The 26971-nt window shown below is 44.1% G+C and overlaps 2 protein-coding genes across 8 annotated transcripts; one reads left to right on the top strand and one right to left on the bottom strand.

Moving 5' to 3' along the window:
- Positions 1-5402: 5402 nt before the first annotated feature.
- On the bottom strand, positions 5403-8556 carry si:ch211-141o9.10 (probable endonuclease 4). The gene is made up of 8 exons (XM_051417241.1): positions 8407-8556; positions 7846-7992; positions 7563-7772; positions 7215-7397; positions 6505-6636; positions 6136-6240; positions 5843-5972; positions 5403-5631 (listed from the first exon to the last, which is right to left on the bottom strand). Exons 2-8 carry the CDS (start codon positions 7988-7990, stop codon positions 5571-5573), a joined length of 966 nt encoding a protein of 321 aa, XP_051273201.1. The 5' UTR covers positions 7991-7992; positions 8407-8556; the 3' UTR covers positions 5403-5570.
- Positions 8390-26920, top strand: tnrc6ba (trinucleotide repeat containing adaptor 6Ba). 7 transcript variants are annotated; one of them, XM_051417239.1, is made up of 23 exons: positions 8390-8539; positions 10487-10573; positions 11561-11582; positions 12037-12474; positions 12606-15475; positions 15518-15710; positions 16611-16775; positions 16954-17150; positions 17358-17429; positions 17592-17795; positions 17992-18111; positions 18312-18437; positions 19045-19215; positions 19797-19910; positions 20004-20205; positions 20370-20525; positions 20698-20841; positions 21048-21191; positions 21615-21707; positions 22817-23020; positions 23338-23405; positions 23653-23792; positions 24418-26920. In XM_051417239.1, exons 2-23 carry the CDS (start codon positions 10517-10519, stop codon positions 24983-24985), a joined length of 6468 nt encoding a protein of 2155 aa, XP_051273199.1. In that variant the 5' UTR covers positions 8390-8539; positions 10487-10516; the 3' UTR covers positions 24986-26920. The 7 variants fall into 7 exon arrangements, with proteins under 7 accessions (XP_051273199.1, XP_051273193.1, XP_051273200.1 ...); XM_051417233.1 differs by having other exon boundaries at positions 12606-15710; XM_051417235.1 differs by having other exon boundaries at positions 8392-8539; positions 10484-10573; positions 12606-15710.
- The last annotated feature ends 51 nt before the right edge of the window (positions 26921-26971 follow it).

Raw genomic sequence — 26971 nt, 5'->3', positions numbered from 1 at the left:
GTAAAACCAAAAGTAACCCTTGTGTTAAGTTACATTACATGCACTACGTTACCATGACTTGTGGCGTCACTTACATCATGTGATTTACATAATGTAGATTTTTTTGCCAAACCACAATCTTTTCTTAAAACCGAGTAGTTTTGTTGATGAAACCTAACCAAACTGTGCCCACTTCACAACATTAACCACATGTTAAAAAGGCTTTCGGGCAGCCTGGTGTGTCTCATACAGACAATAAAGCTACAGGACACTAAAACTCAAGGGAACGGCAGTGTTTGGTGATATGAGTCCGACACTACAAGTGACTGCTTTCTCATTATACGTGGTATTATCTTATTGTTAAAGACAAGAGTCCAAATGTAAAAGCTCACAAAGCTCATTTTACTGTAGTTTCACCATGTTGTTTACATTTCCAAGAATTATTCACTGATCGACCGTAATTCAATCACGTTCAAGACAATGCAAACTGTGGTTGTACTGCATTGTGTACAGTTCAGGAAACCACATGATCAGTGTTCAACAGTTAAATACTGGTTCAACTCCATAAAGAACGATGTGTTAGTTCGCTGAACATTTTCAATCTCCAGGGTTGCAACAACATACAGAGACAAAGGTGGGTAAGAAGAGTTACAGTGAGAGGTAAAAGTTAAATGACTTCAGCAGTAAAGCTCTCATATATTCTGTCCTGCACTGCTCGTCCATCTTAACTCTCTTTTCTCTGCTCTTTTATTCTTCTTCTTCTTCTTCTCCAGCCTCCTTCTTTGCTTCCTCTCTCTTTTTTCTCCTCATCGTTTTCCTTGCCTGTCTCCTCGTGGCCTGATGCCCAGCCACCACTGGGTAGCATTCCTCAACCCCGAGCCAAGGAGAAGAGAGGGAATCGGAGGGTGGGAGAGAAGAGGAGAAGAACAAATGGAAGGAATGAGAGAGAAAGAACCACAGCGGGTCTCTTTATATAGAGTGTGATGTTATATATCTGTGACCTTGCTGAGGGGGTGAGGAGCAATTTCTTCTCCAAATTGTTTGTCGCTTTCCAGTTTTTTTCCCTACTGGCCCTAAACCCTCTTTTCCAGGCCTTCTGTTTATAGTCATATCCACTCTGCCTTAAACAGCCGCTCACTCGTTACAACACTCTCACTCAGGCCACAAGACACCCACACAGTTTGACCACGCGGGGGTCTACTTAAATACACATAGCATACAAATACACACAGCCTCGCTTTCTTTTTTTCACAGTGGGAAATGAAATGCTATATCTTGAAGGTAAGTTATGATGCCTGGGCTGCTGCTGAGGTGCAAAAATAAAAGATTTGCTGAGAAAGCAGAATGGACTCCACCCTGCCCTTCAGCTCTTATTTCTTCTGCACTTCAGTTTGTGTGTGTGTGTGTGTGTGTGTGTGTGTGAGTTTTGAGGCTTGTAGGAGCATGTGTGTACAGGCCTTACAGAGGATTTAGTGTGCGTGTGTGTGTGTGTGTGTGTGTGTGTGTGTGTGTGTGTGTGTGTGAGTGTGTGGCATCTCCTCTGGGAAGTGCTGGCAGATGTAGCAGTCAGACTGTGGGTATAGAGGGACGAATAAAGTTTGGCTCAGCCTGCAACTCAAGCCGCACTGGAACAGAAGAGCCACGCAAACAGTCCTTTCTCTTTCATTCTCTCTCCTCTTGTTTGTATTATCTCTCTCTTTCTCTCTGCAGTTGTCTTTACTGGTTTAACTGAACATGAATCTTCGTCTGTTTTGGTTCTGCTCAGCTTCCCTCGGGTCAACACACTCCAATCAGATGTTTTATTACATTAACTCTTATCTTGTGGATTAAATCTCTCTTTTAAAGGTAATTTACAGAATTAAAAAACAGCTTCTGGGCAGTAAGGGTGTAATGGATTAGATGGATAATTTGTTAAAGCAGTGATTCCAAAGCCAGGGCGTCCGATTACTTTTGCAGGTCCCACAGAGTATGTGGGCAGATTGTGGAGTAGGTCAAATCATTTGGAAAAAAACAAAAAATAGCAATCATGATTTCATGAAGCATATATCCACATACTTTCTGGTAAGGAAGAAAATAAACAGGTCTGTAGACTAGAAAAGTGCTACATAAGTACAGTCCATTTACCAGTAACTGCATGGCTGCAGTATAATATGAATGTGCATGAAAACTAGTTAGCAAGCAACCAGAGGAGCTAAATAAATTCTCAAAACATACAGCTTTTGCCACTCCAATTGGCTGTAGCAGGAGCTGTATGTTGGCTGAAAAAACAAAAAAAGATGATTGAAAGAAAAATTAATATATAATAATAATATAATAATATTCATTTGTATACTTGAAGGAATAGTTTGACATTTTGGGAAATATGCTTATTTGCTGTCTTGCTGACAGTTCAGTGAAACGATTGATACAACTCTCATGTCTGTAAGCCGATGCCAACAGCAGGTTAGCTTAGCTTAGCATAAAGACTGGAAACAGAGAGAAACAGCTAGTCTGGAGCTGTCCAACTGTAACAAGATCAGCCTACCAGCAGCCTCCAAAAAGCTCACTAATTAAAAGGCTAATTAGCATGAAATATATAATTAGAGACAAATAATGAACTACAAATTTTTACAATTGGAGAATGTAAGAACCACTTTATGATAAATTATGATAAATTAAAATGTAAAAAAATAACAATTATTCATTTCCATAGAATTTATTATCCAAGCTTATCAAGAAAGCATATAAGCGTATTTCCCGAAATGTCGAACTACTTGTTTGATAATGTTAAATAACATTTTAAATCACTGGAATTTTTTTTACCGTGTTAGGTATTAAAGGATCACTCAAGCTGAGCTGATAGAGATAAAAAGGAATTTGTTTTTAACGAAATATCTTTTGTTGTAACAATGTGCTTTTTCAGATCTTGTTATCTGTGGTTGGTACTTCTTTTTAATGATGATTTTGTACACTTTTATATTGTGTTCATATTCATATTCAATTCTTTAATCAAAAGCATCTCATGCAGACAATGCTCCACTCTAATACACTATAAGTGATACAAGCTGTTGTGCTGCAGCACAAGTTTCAAGTGAGTAAGGAGATGCCAGAATGAGGAGGAGAAGAAGTTATTTGGTGAATAATGGCTATGACATTTGTTATATGCCCCTGAACAAAAGTTACATATGTATAATCAGCAACCTAAAGGTCACTGAGGGGAGTTAATGACCTTAAGACTGGCAGTTAAAATCCCTGCATGGACTGTGAGAGTGACCACATCACTTTTTTTTGGTTGCACTTCTAACCAAAACCCTGCAACTGTCCCAGTGGAGCAGTTCAGTGGAAGAGTGTGGTTTCGACTGAGCAGCGCCAGTGCATGTCCCTCAGCTAAAATAAATGAGAATAAAATAGAAAGTTGAGGAACTGAAAACCAACAGCAAGGGTTTCATTTGTGCATGCAGATTGAAAAAGTTAACCAAGTGCTTGTACTAAAGTTGCAGGACAAAGGAGCAGTTTACAAAGTAATAATTGGTCTCAGATTTTTTGGAGCTGTTGTCAAAAACCAATGAAACAAGAGTGAAGGTGTCAGTTTTTTAGACACTGCAGAGAGAAGCAACCATCGATAAATGTCTTACTGACAAAGATTCATATGTCATCCGATAGGAGGTCTTTTTATCCTCAACAGCTTTATAGCTTATAGATTCATGCAAACTGAAGTGCACACATGCCAGTGCAATTTTATATATTTTTTTCCCCCACTTTGAGCCACTGAGGACAAACACAGAAACAGTGTCTTCATTTGTTTGAGATTTCTTTCCAGCTTCACTTTGGCAGGCCGTCAGAGGCTCATGTCCATTTCCCACAGCAGTTATCAGTCTGATGGAAACCGAGTCCAGGGAGGATCGTCAGTTGGCTATTCACAAGACATCGAAATAGTCTAACCAAAGATATCTGGAAGTATTTACAAAGTTGGATAATTAGATCAGTGGCTTTAGGCTGCAGTGGAAAATATTCACAGTATAATGTAATGACAGAGAAAAGAAAAGAAACGGCTGGACGAGCGCTCACAGAACATGGGCACACAGTGCACCAGATCGGGTTAATACCACACATCTTAAGATAATTAGAGAATGGAAAGGCATTTTTATATTGCCTTCTGTGTTTCCCCCCACATGCTTCCTCCAGCAAATGATTAATTTAGAGTTCAGGAATGCGTGTTCACTGTTTAGTCTTCAGCCTCCCTGGGTTGTAACCCCTGACCCAACCAGATCCCCAGAACACCTCTGAAAACCATCAGACATCTGCTTATCTAAACAATAGAGCGTACAAGTACCAGGACCAGCCTCCTCATCTCCATCCATCCTTTCCTCCAGCAGAAGCCAAACTCCACTAACGGGAGATTTCTTTTTCGTCAGTGCAGACTCAAACAGACTGGACAGGCATTTCCTGTGGGTGGGACCAGAGAGCAGGGACATTCTTGGGCCAGGCACCTCTACTTCCTGTCTCTGTTAACACCACACTGAAAGACGTCTGGACCTGCTTTTTCTTTACACTTTCCTTGACGCTCTTATCCACTGGTGGATTAAGTTTAAATTCCAACATAACTTAAACAATTGTGAGAAGTGTGAGGTCAAAGTCTCAGTGCTCTGATAATGGAGGGAACAAAACAATCACGTGAACTTAATGTTATTATCTGAGACAAAGATGTGCTAGGAAAAGAGTTAAGATATGTATTCTCATGTATGTGCACATGCATGTTTATGTCTACTATAAGGGGCGTTGGAATAGGTGTGACAATCAATTGTTGCCCTCCCAGGGGTCAACAGCTGCACCGAAGTGTTGGTATTCAACAGCTGGACCCTTTTAGGAATGTGGGGGTTTACTTTACATGGTGTGTGTTGGTGTTGTAGATGAAATCCATACACATGTGATAATTAGCTGTAAGATGAAGATGTACATGAGACGTTGATTAAAGTGATGATAGCACCATTCGCTAGCTGTTACACTGGTCCTGTTTGAGAGATTTCCTATTTTCTTAACCGATATTAATAAGGTGACATTACAGGTAATGGAAGTTAGATTTCAGGTTGCATAAGCGGCGTGAGTGTTTGGGATTTTAGGCACTAGTGATATATAATTTCCATTTGATACCAACTCATGCTTGTTCCCTTAATTCTAATTTCTTACTAATGTGTAAATGTCTGAATCAACAATGTGCAGTAGGAATAAAATAAATGTTATTTGTGTTTTACAAAGAATGGCATGTGAACAGATTAGATATGGAATTTAAAGTTACAAATAAATATATGTGGTATTATACATTCTTTCATCTCTGCCTGACACAAAAAGCACAGATGATCTGAAATCAGGTTTGTGGTGTATTTGTGTGTGTTTTCTGCCCTCTAGTGGCGTATTGTGAACAAGACAACTCCTCACAAATCAGATAAAAACTTGCAACCAACACATTTATTAAGAGACAAACCACACGGAAACTTTTTACATGGTGATTAATGAACAAATTCTAAATGTGTTTAAGGAGATCAGGCTCCACCACCCATCCACTTTGGTCCTCAAACAGTTTTACAGTGCTAATACATCATTAAAGGTGCTTTCTATTGTTTCTCACAGAGGGAATACAGAAGTTCAATCTGCTCAGCATACTCGAATCCCGGCCTGTGGGTAAAAGACATAACAGTCATGTTAAAAACCATATTGTCATCGATATCCATCAGTCTATTAACCAGAAAACATAACTCTGTCATCTAGTTGTCAACAGACAATGCACTCTTCTCAATTACATTCTCATTTTGTAAATTAGTAAAGACATGTTTTAGATTTCCAGTGTAAGGACTATCTTTATCTATTGTCTCTGCACTCATCCCACCGTCCAGGTGTCTCCAGTATCAGAGGGATGTTGTCCAGTCTGGGCTCATTGACAATGTCCCGGAAAGCAGAGATTCCGATGTGGCCTTTGCCGATATCTTCGTGCCGATCGAGGTTGCAGCCGAGTTTACCTACATGAAGAAGAAAAAAAGAATACACAGCAGAGTTGATGTAAATATATATAAATTAACAAATAGTCTGACTAATCTGTGTATGTGGTGTGTGAATTTATGCTAAGGATACCAGCTAGGTGAATCTATCTGTCTGTCTATTGTGTGAAAGTCCTGGCTGCACCTTTGGAGTCATTGAGATGAATGGCTCTAAGGTAGTTGAGCCCCACTTCCTGATCAAACTCGTCAAGCATGGCCTTCACTCCTCCCTCTGCTGCCAGGTCATATCCTACAAAAAAAACAACAACACAAAAATAAAACAACACTTATGGCAGCTAATGGCAGCTTTAATATTTCATGGCTTTATATGCTTCTCCTCCATATCAACAAAAGCCTTGTTTTGAGCTTGGATATCAAGCAAGTTTATACTATGATGAACCAGAAGTAAATAGTTTTGTTACAATTAAAACGCAGACTGTGTGATTAATGACTGGAGAGGAAAATGGTGCTTTTGATTTTGTGGGACAAAAGATCAACCTCATGTTTCACTCACCTGCTGCAAAGGCGTGACAGGTGTCCAGACACACTCCCACTCTGGTCTGGTCTCTAACTTTGTCTATGATGCTCTTCAGCTCAGAGAACTTCCCGCCCACTGTACTTCCCTGACCGCTCATGTTCTCCAACACTGACCACAAGGAAAAGAAGGCACCATCAGTTAGATGTACCCATGATTCAACCCATCTGCTCCCACACCCGATACACATGCTGAATTGGTTTTGCTGCCCGTGTTCATTCCTGATGCACAGCCTGAGGGCAGGTTTTGCTACTGCTTCAATGTGTTTGCAGGCATTCCACTGCAGTGTATTCCTGTCACACCAGCGGCATTTGGGGTATGTGAGTCAAAAGGACGGTGCTCTGTGCCATGAATCACAAGTAATGCAACACCAGTGTCAAGCCTGCAGTCAGTTCTGTAAATTGAAAGGAACGTATTACCACAAAAGTCAGTCTGAATTCAAACTGTTTTGTGTGAGATGATGACGTACACATTTTTTTGATAACCGACTTGTGGTAGTGAAATCCGTAACAAGGTCAAAAATATATTGGAGCCCAGTTTCATTAGTTACATGCAAACAGATTAACCCACCAATTGTGATTTTAGTAACACCAGATTTAAATTTGTCAATACCAATACATCTGACAAAAGCTCATAATATCTGGAAATTGTTAAGATGGTGTTTGTGTTACTTTGTCCACCCCTTGTACCTGTAACCACAGCAGGTGTTTGCTGGTGAGCGTGGTTAATAGATCCTGCTATCTTGTCCACACACTGTTCAGTGGTGATGGAGCCCAAGGAGGAGCCAGGGTGGAAGTTGTAGAGGCTGAGGCCTAGGACGCTGCAGCGGCTGAGCTCGTCTACCAGCAGGGCCTGGCTCTTCTCAAACACATCTGGATGCAACATGGTACACAAACCAGATGAGGTTGTCAGAAGAAAAGAAAAGAGAAGAGAAGAGGAGATGCAGCTGGAAAGGGCAGATTACTGAGTGTGAGAGAGCGTGGGAGAACAGTCAAGGACAGAATCATGCAGGAGACATCCATCAGTGTCTGACAAACCCTCTTTAGGAGATCCACAGTTCATCAGGTAGGACCCATGAGGCAGGATGTGAGCTGGGTCAAACTCCTGTAAGGAACATTGCTCCCGAAACTTGGCTGCAGCTGTAGGGTCCAGTGCAGGCCTCTTCCATGACCGCTGGGAGCCCAGAAACAGGGCGAAGCTGCTGCCACCCATCTCTGAGCAGGACTCCACGGCTTTCCATATCCCACCTGGGGGCATATAAAAGAGACAGTATGAGAACAGTGTTTGTTTTAGTTAGGGAGTCTAACAAGATGGCATTACCTTGGATGCCAACATGAGCTCCAATGTATTTCTTGTTTCCACGGTCCTTCCTCCTCTTGTCTGCTCTCTCCACAGCTTCCTCCTTCTCTCCCTCCAAAGCCTCCTCAGTTTTCCTTTTCGTTGCTCCTCTCTTTCTCGGACCCATTGCTATCCAAAACAAGTCATGAGCAGCAGTAATAACGAATTTGCAAATCTCTCTCAAAATGGTTTTCTGTTTATAACTTCAAATATGCGTTTTGTGAGGGGGGGCTGTTCTCATGCGCAACATGCACAGCGGTGCTAAGTTTGACTGTCAAAAGTTTATGAAGGTCAAAATGTGTGTTTTATGCATCCCTCCCGGTCGGAGCCAGCCAGTCAGAGGACTTCCACGCAGCTGCCACAGGCTGGCCTTTGGAGACGCTTCATGCCGAGCAGCAAAATGGCCGCCCGTCAACCGACTGACTCCACAGCGCTTTGAAATTTAAATTCTTCTGCACATTAGGGTTTACACTATTACAACGGTAGTACTTATTTACAAACCAGTAGCTTGTTACGCGTGTATTTCCATCATCTCCCACTTACTTGACTCTCCGCTCAGGCGTCGCTGTTCTTGTAGCCTCGACGAATGCCTCAAAAAGCTAAAAAAAAAATCGCACTGAAGCACTTTAGCTAAGCTAGCTAGCACGCTAGCTTTTCTTCATATGTGATTCCTGAGGTGAGTAACGATAGCTGAGTACCTCTGAGCGTTTTAACGTTTTAATAATGTGTGTGCATGTAAAATGACTAAGTTACAACATATTGGCCAACGAGTTAACGTGCCAGCCAAGCTAACGCCGTTAGCCTGGCTACTTGTAGCTGCTGTGTGTAGGTAACAGGTTAGCTAACGCTCGATAGCATTAGCAGTGGTGTAGCTTCATTAGCGCGTTAGCTGAGGTGGATATGTGGCTCAAGGCTCGGTGTTATTTGCTGACCGTGGTGTGCACAGATCCCAGCAGTAATCAAACTTGCATTGGTTGACAGCTGGTTGATCTTGTTAACGTTAACTTGTTAATGTGCGCGTTAATCTGTGTCTGCGTATTTAAACGTAAGAAGAAAGCAGAGCGTTTTGCAGAAACCACTCCTTAATGTTAGCTATCGACGAAATATTTTACCAGCTGCTGCTCTTAAACTTGTCGCCTGTATCAGCTACAGCAGGAATTAAGGTGTTTGTCTATTCACCCCAACGCTAACTCGTTTGTGCACGGTTCAGGTCAGTAACTTTTTAATCAGCTGTGTCGATTATCGGGAAGGATTTTTCTCTCTCCCCCTCCTCCTCCTCCAATGTTAGCACAAGAAATCTTCTAATGCTGTAACGTAGGTAGCCAATAGCTAAATGCGGATGAGCTGGAAACGTTGACAGGACAACACAGGTACGGGAACATTAACTGGTGTGGTTTACATCACTTATTCTGAAGGGTAGCTGGTTGCAGATAGTGACAGCTCGTAATAACATTATAACCGGAGGGTCTGGCTTTCCGGATCCATTCAGGCCTGTGGTCAGAAATGCTTCAGGGGGGATGTCAGGTCTGTGAATATAGAAACTTGTTCTGCTGGAAGTGTTGTGGCATTAAGCAAAAACGAAACCAACTAAAACCAGACACCGCCGGGTCTTAGCAGTACAGTAAGTTTGTGCTTTTAAACCGTGTGTTCCCCTACTTTGTTTGTAATCGGACGATTTTTTATTTTCTTTTTAAGATGGTAACATGAGCTTAGATATCCTGTGGGGTTTCGACTATTTGGGCATATTTTAATGTACTCCTGCTTTAAATGTGTGCCTTCCTGGCCATATTACAGTAGAGCGACATTTTCTCAGCCTATTTGACTGTTAAAGCTTTAGTTAAATGAACAGTGAATGCCTGTAGTTGTGTGACCATCATATTAACATTACTAATGGGTTTTATTCAGGAGAAACCTAACCATGTAATGGCATTGCAGTCTGTTAATATTATGGTGTTTTATCAAAATGTTATGTGGATTTGTCCATAACAGCCTGCTCTATATTCCTGTATTGGGGATCCTAGTGACAATGCATTATTTGGTGTTCTCGTTGGCTTTCCTTGTCTCAAAGCTGTTAAAGAGCCTAATCTGGAAGATTTGCTTACACTCCATCTTAGGAACAATTAAAGCATAAGTCTCAGACCTTTTTAGTTGGTCACTTGTTATGGTTCCCATTGCCACCTGCAGATTCAGTCAGTCTGCTGACAAGATGAGTTGGCAGACTAAATCAAGCCACTTGTAAACGTCTAAATTGGTTGAACCTACCAGTGTGATCAGCTTACAGTATTCTGCATGCTCATGATGGGGATAATTAGTGTGTTTGTTGCCCACATGTCCAGCAGTATTCTTAGCTCTAGCACCTGATGGCTGATTCATCCAATCAAGCATGCGGTCCATTGTCACTTAAGCACATGGATGGAGGCTCACGTGGCCAATGTAGCAACTTTGATGCTTTCTTTTTACCTAGATTTTGTCTTAAGTCATCATTAACTCTTTGACAATGTTTTTTGAGCAGTTATTTACCTAACAGTGAAAAGCCACTGGCTTTACAAATAAGAACTTAGTGATTTTAAAATGGTGAATATGTGACTACATTTTGGATTATCCTACCTTTTTCCTCTAGCAGAAAGGAGTATCAGGACAGGAGCAGTAGTTCATGGAAGACAAGAAAAGGAAAAAAGACGAAAAAAGGAAAAGGGAAGCCTCCCAGAAGGTGAGCATGTTCACAATTACATACAAGCTCCTCCATCTGGGTTGGACACCCTTGAACAAACATGCTGCAGCACCTTGTTGACCAGTAGTTGAATAAGCTTTCAAAGCAAATCATATTTTGTTTTCTTTTTAGTATATTGTTGACATTTTACAGTTTTTGATTAGGAGTCCTATTTCTGTTTATTTCACATTTACATCTAACAAAAGTGATCCCATCACTCTCATGAGAGAGCTTCTCTTGGATGTAAATATTATGCCAATTGCAATAAAACGTGCTTAGGTAAACCTCAATCTGTGAATGACAACATTTGGAAACTTAACTCGACATGAAAAGGTACCTGATCCAGGCTCCTGACTTGCCCCCACTGGAGGCACATGTACCAACATGTAGACATTCATGTGGTAATATTTTGTGTGATGTCAAACATTTGTGTATTTATTATAATTCACCTTAAATTGTTGTTTTTTGGGGAAGGCTTAGTGATTGACCTTATCATTCTGAAATGGACTCACCTTTTGAACAAATCTCCAACATAATTTCTTAGTAAACAAGTTTGCATTGAACACAATTCTGAATGATTTCATTGACCCGGGAGCAGTTTTACGTTGCACTGTTTTGAAAATATGAAATGGAGCTAATGGCAGGAAGACCAAATCCTGACAGTCAACATTAATGTTTGTGTTACTTCTGTCAGCGTTAGGAGAATACTGTTAAGACATAGCATGTCTCAACAACTACAGGATCTTGAATTATTATATGTATTTATTATCCTGGCACTCCTAGACTTTTTTTCCTTTTTTTATTTAACCACAGTCATAGTTTAATTCCCGTAATCCCCAAGTTGTGTCCTGTTTTACGTATTCTTTTTCATCTTTGCTTAGCACATGTTGTACTGAGGTTTGACATTTGAATGAATGAAACAGATTGTTTTTTCATGCTTTTTACAGGATGAATTTGTAACTAATGTGTTTTTTCTGTTCATTTTAGGTCACAGAACAAAAAAACAAAGGTAAGCACCATAGTGACATATGTGTCTATGTTAAGATATAAATGTCAGGGGTTTGCTATTTTCTTCAAATGTCCTCTGACAATTTTGATCTTTGTTATCTTTAAGTTTTTTGTTTTAATGGATTGTGATAATGCTAATTGTCATCATTGTTGGATTTTACATTTGTGGCAGCACCATTCCTCTTGCATGGTAACCATCTTGATGGTAGATGACAAAATTCACTTCTTGTCTGTCTTATTTGATATTTTGCACAAGAAGGCCAAGAGCAGCTATCCTGAACCCAAAGCATCTTCTTCAAGGAGTTATTTGTAGCACCTTCCCTTTGCTTATCTACTTTATACCAACAATATGGTTAATGCTAAACATTTACAGAAAATTAATTGTGCAACAGTGGATTTTTCATTTTTTAACATTAATTTAATTCAAGTCTTCTAATTTTCTTCCCCTCCTGCAGTGCCAGACTTGACCAAGCCGGCGTCTGCCCAGTCTCCTGCCACTCAGAGCAGCTCTGCCTCCCCCAGCCCTGGACCCACCCCCTCTGCCTCCCCATCCCCAGCCACCTTGGGCCCTGGCAGTGCTGCCACCCCGTCACAGGGCGGCAACAATGCCAAGCGCCTGGCGGTGGCCAACGGACAGCCCACCTCCACCAACATTTCTTCCTCCACCGCTGGCGGCCCCAGTGCTGCTGGAAACGGCAGTACAAGTAGCGGAGGCGGAGCCCAGGCGCCTCAGCAGCAACCACGCTACATGCCGAGAGAAGTGCCGCCGCGATTCCGCTGCCAGCAGGACCATAAAGTGCTACTGAAGAGGGGTCAGCCGCCACTGTCCTCCATGCTGCTGGGAGGGGGAGGAGGAGGGGATGGCCCCAATGCAAACATGGCTGCTGTCTCAGGTAAGTGTTAACAATGCTGTAGTTCAGATTTAGAATAGATCCGGTCTATGTAAAGATTATTTATATAATTTCTTTAACGTCCCTTCCCTTTAACCCCTAAAGTCTCTCTTTTTTGGAATTTGCATTTTCAGATTCTGGTGCAGCTGCCTCCTCATTGGCCCTCACCTCATCATCAGTTGCTGCTTCTACTACTACTTCTAATTATGCAAATTCCATGTGGGGGGCGAGCTCAGGCAGCCAGGCCTCCTCTCAGGGCAGGGAGAAGGTGATTGTCGATGGCAATGACCTGGAGGAGTGGCCTAGCATTGCTGGCAGTGATGGGGTAGGAGCTTCTTTCACCGGGGCTGGAGGGGGCAGCAGCAACAACGGAATGCCTGTGAACAGCATCAGTGCCTCTGGCAACCAATCCTCACCCACTTCCTCGTTCTCTTTGCCCAATGAATGTATGCAGTCGTCTAATGGTGTGGTGTGGGGGATGGCTGCCTCCCAGGGTCATCTTGGAGGAGGGAATGCAGTAGCTGCAGCTGGGACTCTGCTACAACAGCCCTCCTCACTTTCCAAAGCCTCCGCTGTGCCAGGGAGCCATGATGCCAGTGGCCCCGTTGACGGCAGCAGTGGGATTCCAGGTGCCAATTTCAATCCAAATGCCAACCCTTCGGCCTGGCCTGCCCTGGTGCAGCAGGATGGGCCCGCTGCTGCAGGGGAAGGAGGCCCGTCTTCCTTCCATCACCAGGGCCCTGGAGGGTCTTTGTCTGCCAACAACTCTGCTTCCCTGGGGCTGGGAGGTGGGGCAGTCGGGGTGCTGGGGGGTCACCCACCTTTATCTGTGAATCAATCAAGCACCCATCAGCGCCAACTTCACCAAATGCAATCCAGAGACAGAGAGATGGGAGGGAAGTGGGACAGCGAATCAGTGGGACCAAAAATCGCAGGGGGGGAAGGGATTGGGGCAGGAATGGACCGTAGTGTGGGAGGAGGCGAGATGAGTGTGGGAGACCACAGCCTTGCCTCCTCATGGAGAAGCCAGCCTTCTTACCCTGCAGCTAACTCCAAAACGGGTGCCTCAAGGACTGATGGATGGGAGGGTGGAGGAGGTGGCACAGGGGGATTCGGAGCTGCTGAAGGAGATAATGGGACCTCGGGTTGGGGGTATCCGAGTTCTACTAGTGGGGTTACTGCTTGGGGCAGTGCTGGAACTGGTGGAAACAGTAGTCAAACCTCCGGGGTATCTCAGGGAGGGTGGGGGTCATCAGGAGTGGGAGGAGAGAGAGGGGTTTCTGGTGGTGATTGGGGTGGGAGCTCCACTGGTATTGGTGGAGCTAACCCAGGAGGTGAGGGAATGGGTGGAGCCTGCAGTAGTAACAGCAGCAGTAGTGGGGGCAGCACAGCTGGCAACCCCCCTGCCACCTCTTCCTCTTCTTCGACAGCCACAACTATGACCAGAGCTTGGGACAATCAGAAGGGAGAAGGTGAAACAGGGGAATGGGGTGGGGGAGGAGAAGGACAGGGAGCACAGGGAGGATCTTCGTCCAGTGGTGGAAATTCCAGAAGCGAGAGCGGGCCTAACAGCAGTCACAGTCGTCCTCGCCGCCCGGCACCTAATGCTGAAGCTGCCTTACAGAACCTGCTCAGTCGGTCTGATCTGGACCCTCGGGTCCTGTCCAACACAGGCTGGGGCCAAACACAGATCCGACAAAACACGACCTGGGACTTTGAAGAACGTGGAGGACAAAGTAAAGGTGGGTCATCATCAGCCACATCAAAACACCCATCTTCTCTTGGTGGTTCTTCTCAGTATTCTGGTGGACCTAGAACCCATATCCCGGATTCTATGGGTCCTGGTGCCAGTCCTTCCCTGGTTCCATCTGCTGGGTCCTCTGGAGAGGGATGGGAGAGCAGCAGCAACAGTAGCAGTAGTGGGGCATCTCTGTCTGGGCGAGCCCCACCACCTTCAGGCCCCAACATTAGGAATCTTGGCGTCTCACAATCTGGGCCAGTGACCACAACAGGACCTGGTATGGGGTCAGGTGTTATACCAGGACATAGCCAGCAAGGAAAGGCTACAGGCTGGGGTGGAGGGGGGGCTGGTGCTGGGGATGGCCAGGAGGCCAAGGGTTGGGGGAAAGAGGAATGGCGAGACAGTAGTAGAGGTGGAAATGGAGGAGGATGGGGTGATCTTGGGCAACAGGGTAACCCAGTGAGTGGAGGCTGGGGAGGCGGCCAGGAGGAGAAAGCAACAGGGGGATGGAAAGAAATGGGGGGAAATGGAGGAGGAAGTGGGTGGGGATCAGGACAGAAAGTGGGAGCAGGTAGGGACTGGGGAGAACAACAGTCCAAATCAAATAGTGGAGGAGGATGGGAGGATGAGAGGAAGAATGGAGGAAACTCAGGTGGGGATTCAGGTGTGGGTGGTTGGGGGAGCTGGGATGATGGTGCTCCCAGGAGGACCTGGGGAGCAGGGGGCACAGGGGGAGGTGGGAGTGGTGGAGGGGGGGTGGGTGTTGTTGGGGGCATGGGGTCTAAACCCCAGCAAAGTTGGAGTGGAGGAAACAAAATGCACCAGATGCCAAACAGCCAGTCGGGTTCCGTCACAGGCCCGCAGGCACAACTGCAACAGCAACAATCACAGCCCCGCAATCAGCATCCACAGCGACAGCAAGCGTTGGACCAAGGGGCTATGCAAGGGGGCGGGGGGAGGAAACCCATCTCTCAAGTCCAGAATCAGAACCAAAGCTCAGGCTGGACCTCTGGGCCCATCCCTGGTGGCTCCGGAGGAGGCGGAAGTGGATCTGAACCAAGCGGCTGGGAGGAACCCTCGCCGCAGTCTATAAGCAGGAAAAAAGAGATTGACGATGGAACATCAGCATGGGGAGACCCAACCCATTACAACTACAAGCCGGTCAACCTGTGGGATAAGAACAGTGCACCTGCTGGCCAACAGCCGCATGGCCAGGCTCAGGCTCAGGCTCAGGCTCAGGCTCAGGCTCAGGCTCAAGCTCAAGCTCAAGCTCAGGCTCAGGCTCAGGCTCAAGCTCAAGCTCAGGCTCAGGCTCAGGCTCAGGCTCAGCAGCAACAACAGCAACAACAGCAACAACAACAGCAACAACAACAACAGCAGCAACAGCAACAACAGCAGGGACCTCCTATACAGCAGCAGCCCAGCAGACAGGTGGCAGGGCTTGTGGGTAACAGAGACTTCACCACTGGCCATGGACCTGGAAAACCTTCTGCTATGGGTAGGACACCACAAACTTTGTATTTGATCCAAATATAGTCAAATTATATGCAGAAATAGAACATGTATAGGTATCTTATGGTAGGATATAATCACCAAAAATTAAGAATCATTGTGTTTTTGTAACATTAGAATGAGATGCTTTTATGTACAGCTTGTAAAAGGATAATGAGGCGAGCCCATTTCAGTCAGCAACTGCACTGCCAGATGCCACTAAATCCTAAACACTGGACCTTTAATTCATATACGGTGTTTGAATTTAGTGAATACATTGAATTTTGTTTAAAATTGTCATTAAAGATGAGAAAAAAACGCACTACTAGAACTTCTGCTTTTACGGGAATGGTTGATCTGCTGTTTGTAGGTTATGGGTTATAGTGTGAAGGTTTTGTGTATCAAAGTGACAACTGAGTCATGAGGGATGTAGTTGTTTTTCAGCAAGCCACCTGCTTGCTATCTCTGCAGTTTCATCTCAAAACCACATTAACAGTAGTCAGCCACAGCACTGTTACTTCAGTGTGTGCTCCAACTGAGCACAGCTGAGGTAAAAACTCATTTTCTGTATGTGAATATTCTCTGGGTAATACCGTGGCTGCAGAGAAGATGCTTTGATTTTGGATCAATTTGCCAGACCACATCAAACTAATAACTTGAAAAGAAAGCACATGTAAGGAAGAGAGTTGCTGTAGCCCTTTTGTTGAGCACTTCAAAAAACCCTGCAATTGCTAACCCCAGTAACCGTGCACACTGACTGTTCAGATGACATTAAACTATGTAAACAAAACTGTCTGCATGTTCAGAGTCTAGACATTGGACTTGTATTTAGGGAAATGGTTGTCCTTGCTCAGAGTCTCTACCAGGTTTCTCAAGCTCAGCCTTTATTGTCCATGTGTGTCTGCAGGTCCGTCAGGTTGGGGTGGTGCTTCTCCAACTAGTCCTACAGTAGACAATGGCACGGCAGCTTGGGGAAAGCCTACAGACGCCCCTACTGGCTGGGGAGACCCTGAAGATGCTGGAGGGAAGACATCGGGCTGGGGAAACCCTTCTCCCAACCCCATCAAATCTGGTTAGAAAATCTAATAAAAACTTAAGCATGTGTTTGAATTGAATCACAGCTGTTATCTGTGAGATATCCATATCATATTTTGTAAAATTGCATTTTGGACAATTGGCATGCTTAGGAGTCTACTAATAGAAAACCTAGAGACAGATTTCAATTTCAGATCTGTTCTCCTCTCCTGAAGGTTCAAAGTCTATGCAAGATGGCTGGGGAGACAAAGAGGGATCTGTGGCTGCTACGCGTCACTCAAGCTGGGAGGATGAGGAGGAGGGAGGTGGCATGTGGAACAGCGCCGGCTCCCAGGGAAGCGGCTCATCATGGGGACAGGGAAGCAATGGGGGCTGGGGACAGAGCCACGCTGGGAAGAAGCCCGGTAACAAGGTGGGTTACTGGTGGGGGAAAATAATCTTGATAATGGAAAAGCTGCTACTTAGCCACTATTTGTGGCATAGATATGGGTAGATATTGGTTCTATGAATTTGTCCCACTCTGAGAAGGTTAGGAAAAAAGCTTTCCACTGGTTTTATATGGTGCGATTATTGTATTTATCTGAATTATAATTTTTCTTACTTTGTGTATGTCTCTCAGGGTCCACTAAAGGCTGGCGTTGGAGACTCTTGGATGAGCCCCATCAACAGACAATTCTCTAACATGCTGCTGGTAAACATTTATTTTTACATCCGGCTAGAGTGTTATTGTGGAAGAGCAACGTCAAAAATATCCTCTTTTCTTGATGCTTTTTTTGTACCCAGACACTTATCATGATGATGATGATGTTAATGATGGTCATGGTTATGATGGTTGTCCTTTTCTCTTGCACAGAATGATGACCCCACTGGCCCAAACATTGACCTGGCTCCAGGTTCTCTCCAGGAGAAGAAGATGGATGTGGATAAAAGGGGCATGGGGATGAATGATTACAATGGAGATATGAGAAAGGGAGGAAGAGGAGGAGGGGGGATGGCTTATCGTCCTCCTGTTTCCAAAGAGGCAGCACCTGGGGATGCTGGGTCATACTATGACAAGGTAATGCCTCTCTGCCACCTTAGCAGTCTTTGTCTCGTATGTCTTTCTTTGTGTCTAGATAACATTTTGTCCTTTCTCTCTGTTCCTAATTTCCTCTTGTGGTGTCCTCCTGGTCTGCCCCATTTCTCCCTGTCTAACCCCCCACCCCCCTTCACCACCACTCAAATTGGCCTTCCATTGGCTGTCACTGTGACAGACCTTGCCTTTGACCAATCAGGATTGGTGCCTTGGGGAGGAGGGTCCTTGCTCTCTGTACTCACCACCCACTGTCTACAAGCCCCATTCCCTCTTCAACCACACTATCCCCTTTAGACAAGTAAGATAACCGCTCCTCCTGTTTCTGTCCTGCCATCTTTACATTGTAGTTTTCCTTTTTCGTAAAGATAATCATACAATTATACCCCCTAAATTTTCCTCGCCCAGTCTGTCATGTTCTGCTTAATCTGTATGTTTTTCATGTATGAGTCTCCACTGTTATTGGTCCTCTATGGTTTAATTTTCCATCTTCAATTACAGGGTGGTCACAGTATCTTTGGCAGTGGAGGAGGGATGGCTCAGTCAAGACACCAGCCAAGTGTCCCACCCATAAACCAGTCCCCGGGGATACGAGCGCAAGTGCCTCATCAGTTCCTGTCACCTCAGGTACTAATACTTTCATTCTCTGATTGGTATTCTTCCCAGCTGTCCACATATTTCAGATTTAGCAGTGATACGGGAAGTATGTGGGTTGACTGTAAAACAGTGTTTGTTTTGGTTGAGTCACCTTTACTTACTGCTGAGTAATCAATTAAATGCAGAATTTCAGCTGGTGTTATATCCGCTTGTATATCCAGGTCGTGCATGGGGTCAATTGTGTACTTGGTGTGAACTTTCTAACATAGTGTGTAATTGTGTGATTCTTTTTTTTCTGTGAGCTTACACAACATGGCCTGCTGGCTGTGTGCATGGCGTCTATCAGGCATTGTGGTCCCTAGATTGCATAATCACTCTTCATCTCGTCACTCTTCATCATGTTTCCCCGCTTACTTCTAAAGAATACAAAGTGAAACGTCTTTTCCAGGAATTGAATCAAATTTACTCATTCACTCACTTGGGTCGAGTCACTTGTTAACACCAGCTAATGAGAACATGAAAGAGAATCAATGTTAATTGGGGAGAAGCAGTAAGCTAATGTGGTTGCCAGTGGTTACAGCACCGAAGTGTTTCTGTGGTAACAGGTGTGCCTTCCTGCCGTTGTGTCTGTCTCCAGGTGCCAGGCTCTGTGCTGAAGCAGATGCCCCCTCCCAGCGGGAGCGTGGGGGGTGTTGGCGGCGTGGGAGGAGTGGCAGGATTGGGGGGAGGTGTGTTCCCTCCTCAGCTGTCCCCCCAGCATATTGCCATGCTGAGCAGCATCTACCCACCTCACATCCAGTTTCAGCTGGTGAGAGTCAGCACTATACATCTCAGAAACCACTGTTGGGTTCCATCACAGGTCTTCTGAGTCTGGAAACATCTGATGTGATTATTTCTTTATCCTAGGCAGTTTTTCTCAAAATATTAAGAAAAGAAAGAACATTTTAAAAATGCTTATCAATCAATAGACAAATGATTGTACATTGTGTATATACATATCCAGACACACCCGCAAACATATCCAGACACATCCTTAAAATCATATCAAACGATTAGGTAAAAAATATGGATTTTGAAAATTTAAACTGTTGTCACAATCAAGTCTTAAACTGCAAGTATTACAGCATTTTACACAAATGTATTTTCATGAAACAAACTTCTGCTACAGCTCTGACTCACTGACCAGATATTTAGATAATGATGATTACCTCCTATTGGAGCCAAAAATGTCACTGAGTCTACATAGCATTCAGTTGACAAATGAGTTTGTCAGTGTAAAGCTTGAAAATCGTTGTGCAGAGTGCGTTCTTCCCCCCCTGTTTTTTTTCACTGTTGCCACCTCACTCCTCCATTCTTTCTTTTTGTTTTGTTCTGTCTGTGTTCGTTCAGGCTTGTCAGCTCCTCCTCCAACAGCAGCAGCAGCCACAACAGCAGCAACAGCAGCTACTGCAAAACCAGAGGAAGTTCACACCAAACGTGCGGCAGCAGGCTGACCCTCAACAGGTACACACAAATACAACATATCACTCAATCCTTTGTCACTTTACTTTACTTCCTCCTCCCAGCTGCTGACTCTTGTTATGTATCTTGTCTCAGCTGGCCAGGATCATGGCAGTGCTCCAACAGCAAAGGCAGCAGCAGGTTGGGGGTTTAGGTGGCAGCTCCAAACTCTCTCCCTCCCACCATGGTGGAGTTGGCGGAGGGGGCCCCAAACTGCCTGGGGTTGATCCCCTGCCCCATCCAGGCCTGGCAGGATCTGTGGCTGACTTGCACCATAAAAATCTTGGACCATACTCTGGTGAGTGATTTGTTTTTTAGTTTTGTTTGTTTTTTTAACTTGTCGAACATAAGCTCACTCATGCCAGTGTTACCATGTATTTTTTATGTAGCACCAGAGGTTTAACTAGATAAGAAATCCTTACCCCTCGTCATGTTTCCCTTTTGTTCTCTTCCTGTGAGCAGGGCTTAGTTCTGGAGTCAACCTCCCAGGTCTGGACCTGGTGGGTGGACCTGGGGGCATGAAAGACTTAGGGGGTCAACAGTCCCGCTTCAAATGGATGATGGAGGGACACTCTTCTCCAGACACCTCCTCACCTGAGAACGCATTCCACAAAAATGGTGATTTCATTCATACAAATGTTGTCTTTGATAAGACAGGAAATGAAGGGGTGTTGTGGAAGATTAGTGTTAATGGGATTAGATGTGAAGGCACATATTAATATGATTAATGAACCAATCTGGTGTTCAGTGATGTAACATCCATTATCATCACCCTCCGGCAACCTTCCAGGTCCTGTCACCCCCATGAAGATGCCGGGGGGCTCGCCCTACTCTCAGTACGACATGATGGTTGATGGGCTGGGAGACAACTGGCATCGCACCCCTGGCAACAAGATGGGTACCAAGCCTCCCACCACACCCAGCTGGCCCCCTGGTAAGTTATAGTGATAAGTGATAACCTGAGCTAGAGGATCCCACAACGTTTAAAATAAGATACAAGGAGAAGAAATAATTTTTGTTTTCATATCCAGGAGATGAGAAATTTAGGAATATGTTCTCTCTAATTCTTAAAAATTGGTGTGTGCAGTTGATGTCTTATAACACTGGCTTCAACAGACCACATGTGTGTTTCCTCTTCAGAGTTCCAGCCTGGTGTGCCGTGGAAGGGAATCGACCGTGTCGACCCTGAATCTGACCCCTACATGACCCCAGGGAGCATGATGGGAAACGCGGTGTCCCCCAACCTCAATGATACTGAGCACCAGTTGTTACAAGATAATACTGGTAAGAATTTAACAGCTCCACTGCCTCATTTTCCGTACCATGGGGTGTGTGATGACACCACTTTAGTACAACAATATCTAGTAGTTAGCTTACCTTGTTATGTTATGCTTTGTCTTCTTGCAACATTTCTTGCCGTGCTGTACGGGGGAGGTGTTTATTTATTTATTTTATATCTTATTTTCATAATTGTGCTTGTGTTCACTTTGAATGTAGGTGAAATGTTAAAACATTAACAGGTGCAACCTGTAACCTTATCTGTGTCAGCTGCTTAAAGAAAACTAAACAATGTTTTTTTTTTAGCCAATAAACAAGTCTCTCTCCATAAACGTGTCTGTGTGTGTCTGTGTCTGTTTGTTGGAATGACTTAGTCATTCATGCATGAAAAAAATGGCTAATGCAGTTGGTGTGTGCCTTTGTTTGCAGATTCCACCCCTCCCCTCAACACCTTGCTGCCTTCACCTGGTGCCTGGCCCTACAGTGCCTCAGACAGTCCCCTCAACAACGCACACAACTCAGGTAACCACACACAAATGCTCAGTATCTCATTTATTGGCTGGTGTGTTGCTTTGTCTTTATTTCCGACTAGAGCTGGAACAATTAGATGATTAATTTCTCTGATTACTGTAAGATAAGATAAGAATTAATCACCAACTTAACAATTGATTTTTCTCAAACGTTCTCTTGTTCCAACTTCTTACTTATGAGGAATTAAAGAAAGATTGCTGCTTACTATCTATTCATAGTCCTAACAGTGAATTAAATGAGATACAAAATAATTGGCATTTTAATTGATAATTGAAATAATCATTAGTTGCAGCCCAATTTTGGATTGTCTCACGGATTATGATCTGTCTTGATGTATTTAGATATGTATTTATTTATGTAACTGAATCATTGAAGTCACGACCTACATGTAACTTGATAGCTTAGTTGTCATAATCTGAAGTCACTCACTGGAGACAGTCATTTTTCTAGGGATGGCTCAGTACCACTTTTTCATGTCTGGTACCGCAGCCTTGAGTATTTGCTGAAACTGTGTTTTTACCTCTCTTAAACAACTAAGCTGTAAATACATTTGTATGGATGCACTTTGCTTAACATAGCCACCTCAAAAACCTCATGCTCAAATGAAGGGAGAAATACATAGCTCACCACGTGACTCAGTTATGCAATACTGCTGCTGCTTCTTTTTTTAACGCACATCAACATTTTTGATTGGACACGTCCATTCAAACATCTCAGATCCAGTTGTTTTGGCCGGTATCGGACCAATAGTTAATATAAGATCGGCACATCCCTAAATTTCACTACAGTGACTTGACTTGGTTAAACCTGGGCCGCATTCACCATCTACAAAATGTGCTTTAACAAGCTGGAGAATTGTAATGCTGGAAAGGTGTATGTCTCATGCAGTTTTAAATAATTATGTTATTTTAATTGTCAAACTAGAAAGCCACTGTAGATATAGAGAATCTTTCAAGAGTAAGGCTCAGTGGATTTTCCCTCAGGCACATGGTGAGCTCTCTTGACCTTTTGTCATAACCACTGAGTCACTGATTGCTAGATGTTGGTATGATAGTAAACAACCCCTCCAGACCCTCATTCACTTTCCTGTTACCCTACAGCAAAGTACACAGACTACAAGACCAGCTGGCCCCCAGAGCCCATCGGACACAAGTCCTGGAAAGCCAGCCGTGGCAGCAGCCAGACTCAGCTGTCCCGCCCACCTCCAGGACTAGCCAGTCAAAAGCAGCCATCGCCTTCGCCTTGGACTGGAGGAGCCCCTCGATTGGCCAGCCGGGGCTGGGGCAGTGGCTCAAGCACTACTGGTAATGCCCCAATGCAGTTTTCATGTTGTTTTGGTTACAAGGCTGTCTCTTCGTCATTCAGGCACATTACTTGCTGAAATATTCAGCTGATTTAAATGTACATGGGAGATAAAACAACTGGCTCTGATTGCTGGGATACAACAGAGTCCATTTATATTTGATTTGGAAAAGCAGCCAAGCATTGGTGGAAGCAGCAGGGAAAGTTATTTATCATTTATTACATTTGAGAAGCCGGGGAGAAAAACAGAGTGGGATTGTGTTTACAGGGAATGTGGAAAACTCTCACTTTTTTTTTCCTTTTTGCTCTCTTTCTGCAGGCTCGACCTGGAGTGACGGCAGTTCTCGGGAAAGCTGCTGGTTGGTGCTCAGCAACCTCACACCACAGGTAAATACATGGACACATTTTACAAAAACTAAGTACATTTTTTAGTTTTGGTTGTTTTGATGTTCTTGGGATGTTCTTGGGAAGTGAACAAGCCAGCCTGGCTTGTTCACTCTCACTGCATGGGTGCACTGAGCACAAACAGGTACATAAACGTAATTCCACATGGAAACACTGCTCTGAATTTCATTCCTCAACCCATCACTCTTCCATTTGAGTTCACAATCGTCCATCTTGTATATTCCCGCAGATTGATGGCTCCACTCTGAGGACCATCTGCATGCAGCATGGCCCTCTGCTGACCTTTCACCTTGGCCTGACCCAGGGCACCGCTCTGATTCGCTATGGCTCAAAACAGGAGGCAGCCAAGGCCCAGAGTGCACTCCACATGTAAGACTCCGTCTGTTGTTTTGATAACATCTTTATAATGTCACTGTGATGTCTGTATGCTGACTGAAACCAGTAGTCGCTTAGCTTAGCGTAAGGGAGGTGGGATGGCTATCCTGGTTCTGTCCTTACGGGCAACAAAACCTGCATCTCTACCTACTAACAGCACTAAAGCTCACAAATTAAAATCATCATATCATATATTAAAATCATACCTCATTTGTAATTATTATTAATCTGTACAAAAACTGCCAACAATTTGCCGTTTTAGGGTTTTGTGTTATAATTTTTCCTGGGGAGTCTCTCCAAGTTGCCAAGCAACCAGGAGTGTCTCCAGGAAGTTACTGGTCCAGGCCAGGAAATACTCTGCCACTTAACCCCCTGTAAAACCATAAAGTGTTTTTTGTACACTCTGGTGTTTGTACGGATCAAACAAACAAGATATAACGTGTTAATTATTGAGCTTTAGGTGTGCTAGTTGGCATATTTTACACTGAGTTGAAGGAGACAACGTAATTAAAGTTTAAGTAAAAGTTTTACAGTATAAGTCATTAAGGGGGGGGGGGGGGGTTAAAACTATTTAAAAACATCATTTTAACAGTGCCTTTTTTTTTTTTTTCTTTACCAGGTGCGTTCTGGGTAACACCACCATCTTGGCAGAGTTCGTGAGTGAGGACGATGTGTCTCGCTACATTGCACATTCCCAGGCAGGAGGAGCAGGGAGCGGAGGAAACACAGCCGGCTCTGCAGGCTCTGGGCCTACAGCATCCTCCGCAGTTGGGTCTAACGGTAACGGTGGTAGCTGCGACAGAAGTGGAGCAGGAGGCAGCAGCGGGGGAGCAGGAGTAGAAGGAGGTTCCACAGTTGGAGGAGCAGGAAATGGAGGAGCCGGGCATTCCAGCTCCGGGTGGCAGAGTCTGGACAGCACAGGCAGCTCATCGGACCAGTCTGTCACCCAGGGGCCCGGGCTGGGCATCTTCGCCCAGTGGAGCAGCAATGGGACTGGGGTGGGTGGGGCTGGAGGTGTGGAGGCTGGAAGGCAGGGTCTGTGGGGGGGAATGGGTGGGATGAGCGGGGCGGGGTATCCCAGCAGTAGCCTCTGGGGTTCCCCAGCTCTTGAGGATCGTCACCAGATGGGCAGCCCCGCCTCACTGCTGCCAGGGGACCTGCTGGGCGGAGGGGCAGACTCCATTTGAGGGGCCGACTGACACACATACACACATATTTTACACCCAAGTTGTAATACATATGTCACACTCTGTATTTATTTACACGTAGAGATGACATTAATTAAAGCTACACTGGTCACTCAACAAGCATACTACACACAGGCTACATGCAGTACATGCACACATTATTTTCACACATACACATTAAGCCGCTTAACTTTAAATGAAGACAACAGTAAAACTTGAACCGGGGGAAAAAGGTGAAATCCATTAAACTCTTAGGACTCAACTGGATAGCTCTTTTGTCTTTTTACTCCAAATCCCACCATCTGCATTCAGAGACCCGATCACTCAGGCATGCACTGTAGACAGGCTCAGCCAGAGTCGTACATGTCAACAAGTTTAGCTATTGCTGTTTTTAGTGTGCCACAAATTTTTTTTTTTTTTGTATTACTATTTAATGGTCGAATCTCAAAATTCAGACTTGCAGACTGAGCCCTCGTAGACCTGCCTGGCGTACTTCTGAGTTCTCATGTTTGGAAGCTTGAGAGTGGGGAAGGATCTGGAGTTTGTAGAAATTTTGGGACAGCGCCACACTACTGAGTCATATGGACGATCAGCAACCTTTGAGGTCTGGAAAAGGAGAGCGTTTTTAGTAGGTACCGACACCTCTACCTTGGTGGAAATATGCCATCAACATGGGACCCAGGGTAAAAAATCAAAAAAATCAAAACAAAAACAACATTAGCCAAACTTGCACTATATGCCTCTGGGTTTGTTGTTGATACATCTCCACAAATCCCTCCATTTTTGAAACAGAGCTACAACACAACAACTACACAGACCTTACAGGACGACTAAGTGTTACAACAGCAGTGGCCTTGGCTAACACCCAGCGGCCGCCCGCCCGCCATGTCAGCATCACACCTTCTCATCAGTTACACACTGCTCTTATATTTGACAAGCAAAATTGTAACTCCTTGTTGATGTACGTTGGTTGTTTATCATTTTTTTTTTTCTGTTTTAAAAGAAAAGAGAAACGTGTGAAACTTTGTGGAAATCCAGAGATGTCCTTTTTTTTTTGCCCTTCAAACACTGACCTCGCTATTGTATTTTTTCTTACTCGAGAAATCAAGTTGGTTATTATATATTGTCATGATGTTAATGATGAATATGATCACTTATTTACTCGCTGTTCAAGGTGCCCTCCTGCCTGCCTGTGTGTGCATGAAAGGAGTGATGACAGTATGACCGAATGGAGGAGGATGTGATGAAGATAATAATGACGACGATATCGGGAGTGTCTGTGTTATTGCTACAATGTTGAATGTTTCTTTCTTTCTTGTCCATGAGAGATTCATGAGAAACCTTTTGTGTGGGTGGGTGCGTGCGTGTGCGTTTGTTCGTTCGCGTGTGTGTGTGTGTGTGTGCTTGCTTTTGAACACTTATCTGCTCCAGTCAGGGAAGTGAATAGATATTAATCTGACATCTTGCATTTGAGGGAGTGTGTGTGTGTGAGTGGATGTGTACACGTTTGCGTGCTTGACTGTGGATATTGTGATAGCTAAAAAGTTCAAAAACATTGGCACTATTGCATATGTCTCTTAAGTTGTGTTTTTTAGCAGCATTTTGTTCCTGTTTGTATTTTTTTTTTTCTGCCAAATGCAATAAGAGAATATTTTGTTTTTAAGACGAAGCAACCAACTGAAGGCATTTCTATCAAAAATGCCAAATCCTACCATACCAAGCTGAGCTGGAACAGTGTTTTACAGACACGTTAAAGACATTACCTGTTATATTTTACTGTTTTTGTTTCTTTTTTGTTATTATGTATCAATTTAAATTAAGTCAGTCTTTATTATCACTCCTGTTCAGGATGTTTTCGTTTATTTCAGATGTTACAAAAAGGAGAGGAAATTAATTTAAAGCGGAAAAGAACAAGATAATAAAGGTTGAATTGAAGTCTGCAGTGGTTTGTTTGATTTGTGTGACCAAGTCGTTAACAGTTGACCT

Source organism: Dicentrarchus labrax, unplaced genomic scaffold (assembly GCF_905237075.1).
Source record: "Dicentrarchus labrax unplaced genomic scaffold, dlabrax2021, whole genome shotgun sequence".
Lineage (NCBI taxonomy): Eukaryota > Metazoa > Chordata > Actinopteri > Moronidae > Dicentrarchus > Dicentrarchus labrax.
The sequence above is the reverse complement of the archived record's forward strand: the minus strand, read 5'-3'. Positions and strand labels throughout refer to the sequence as shown.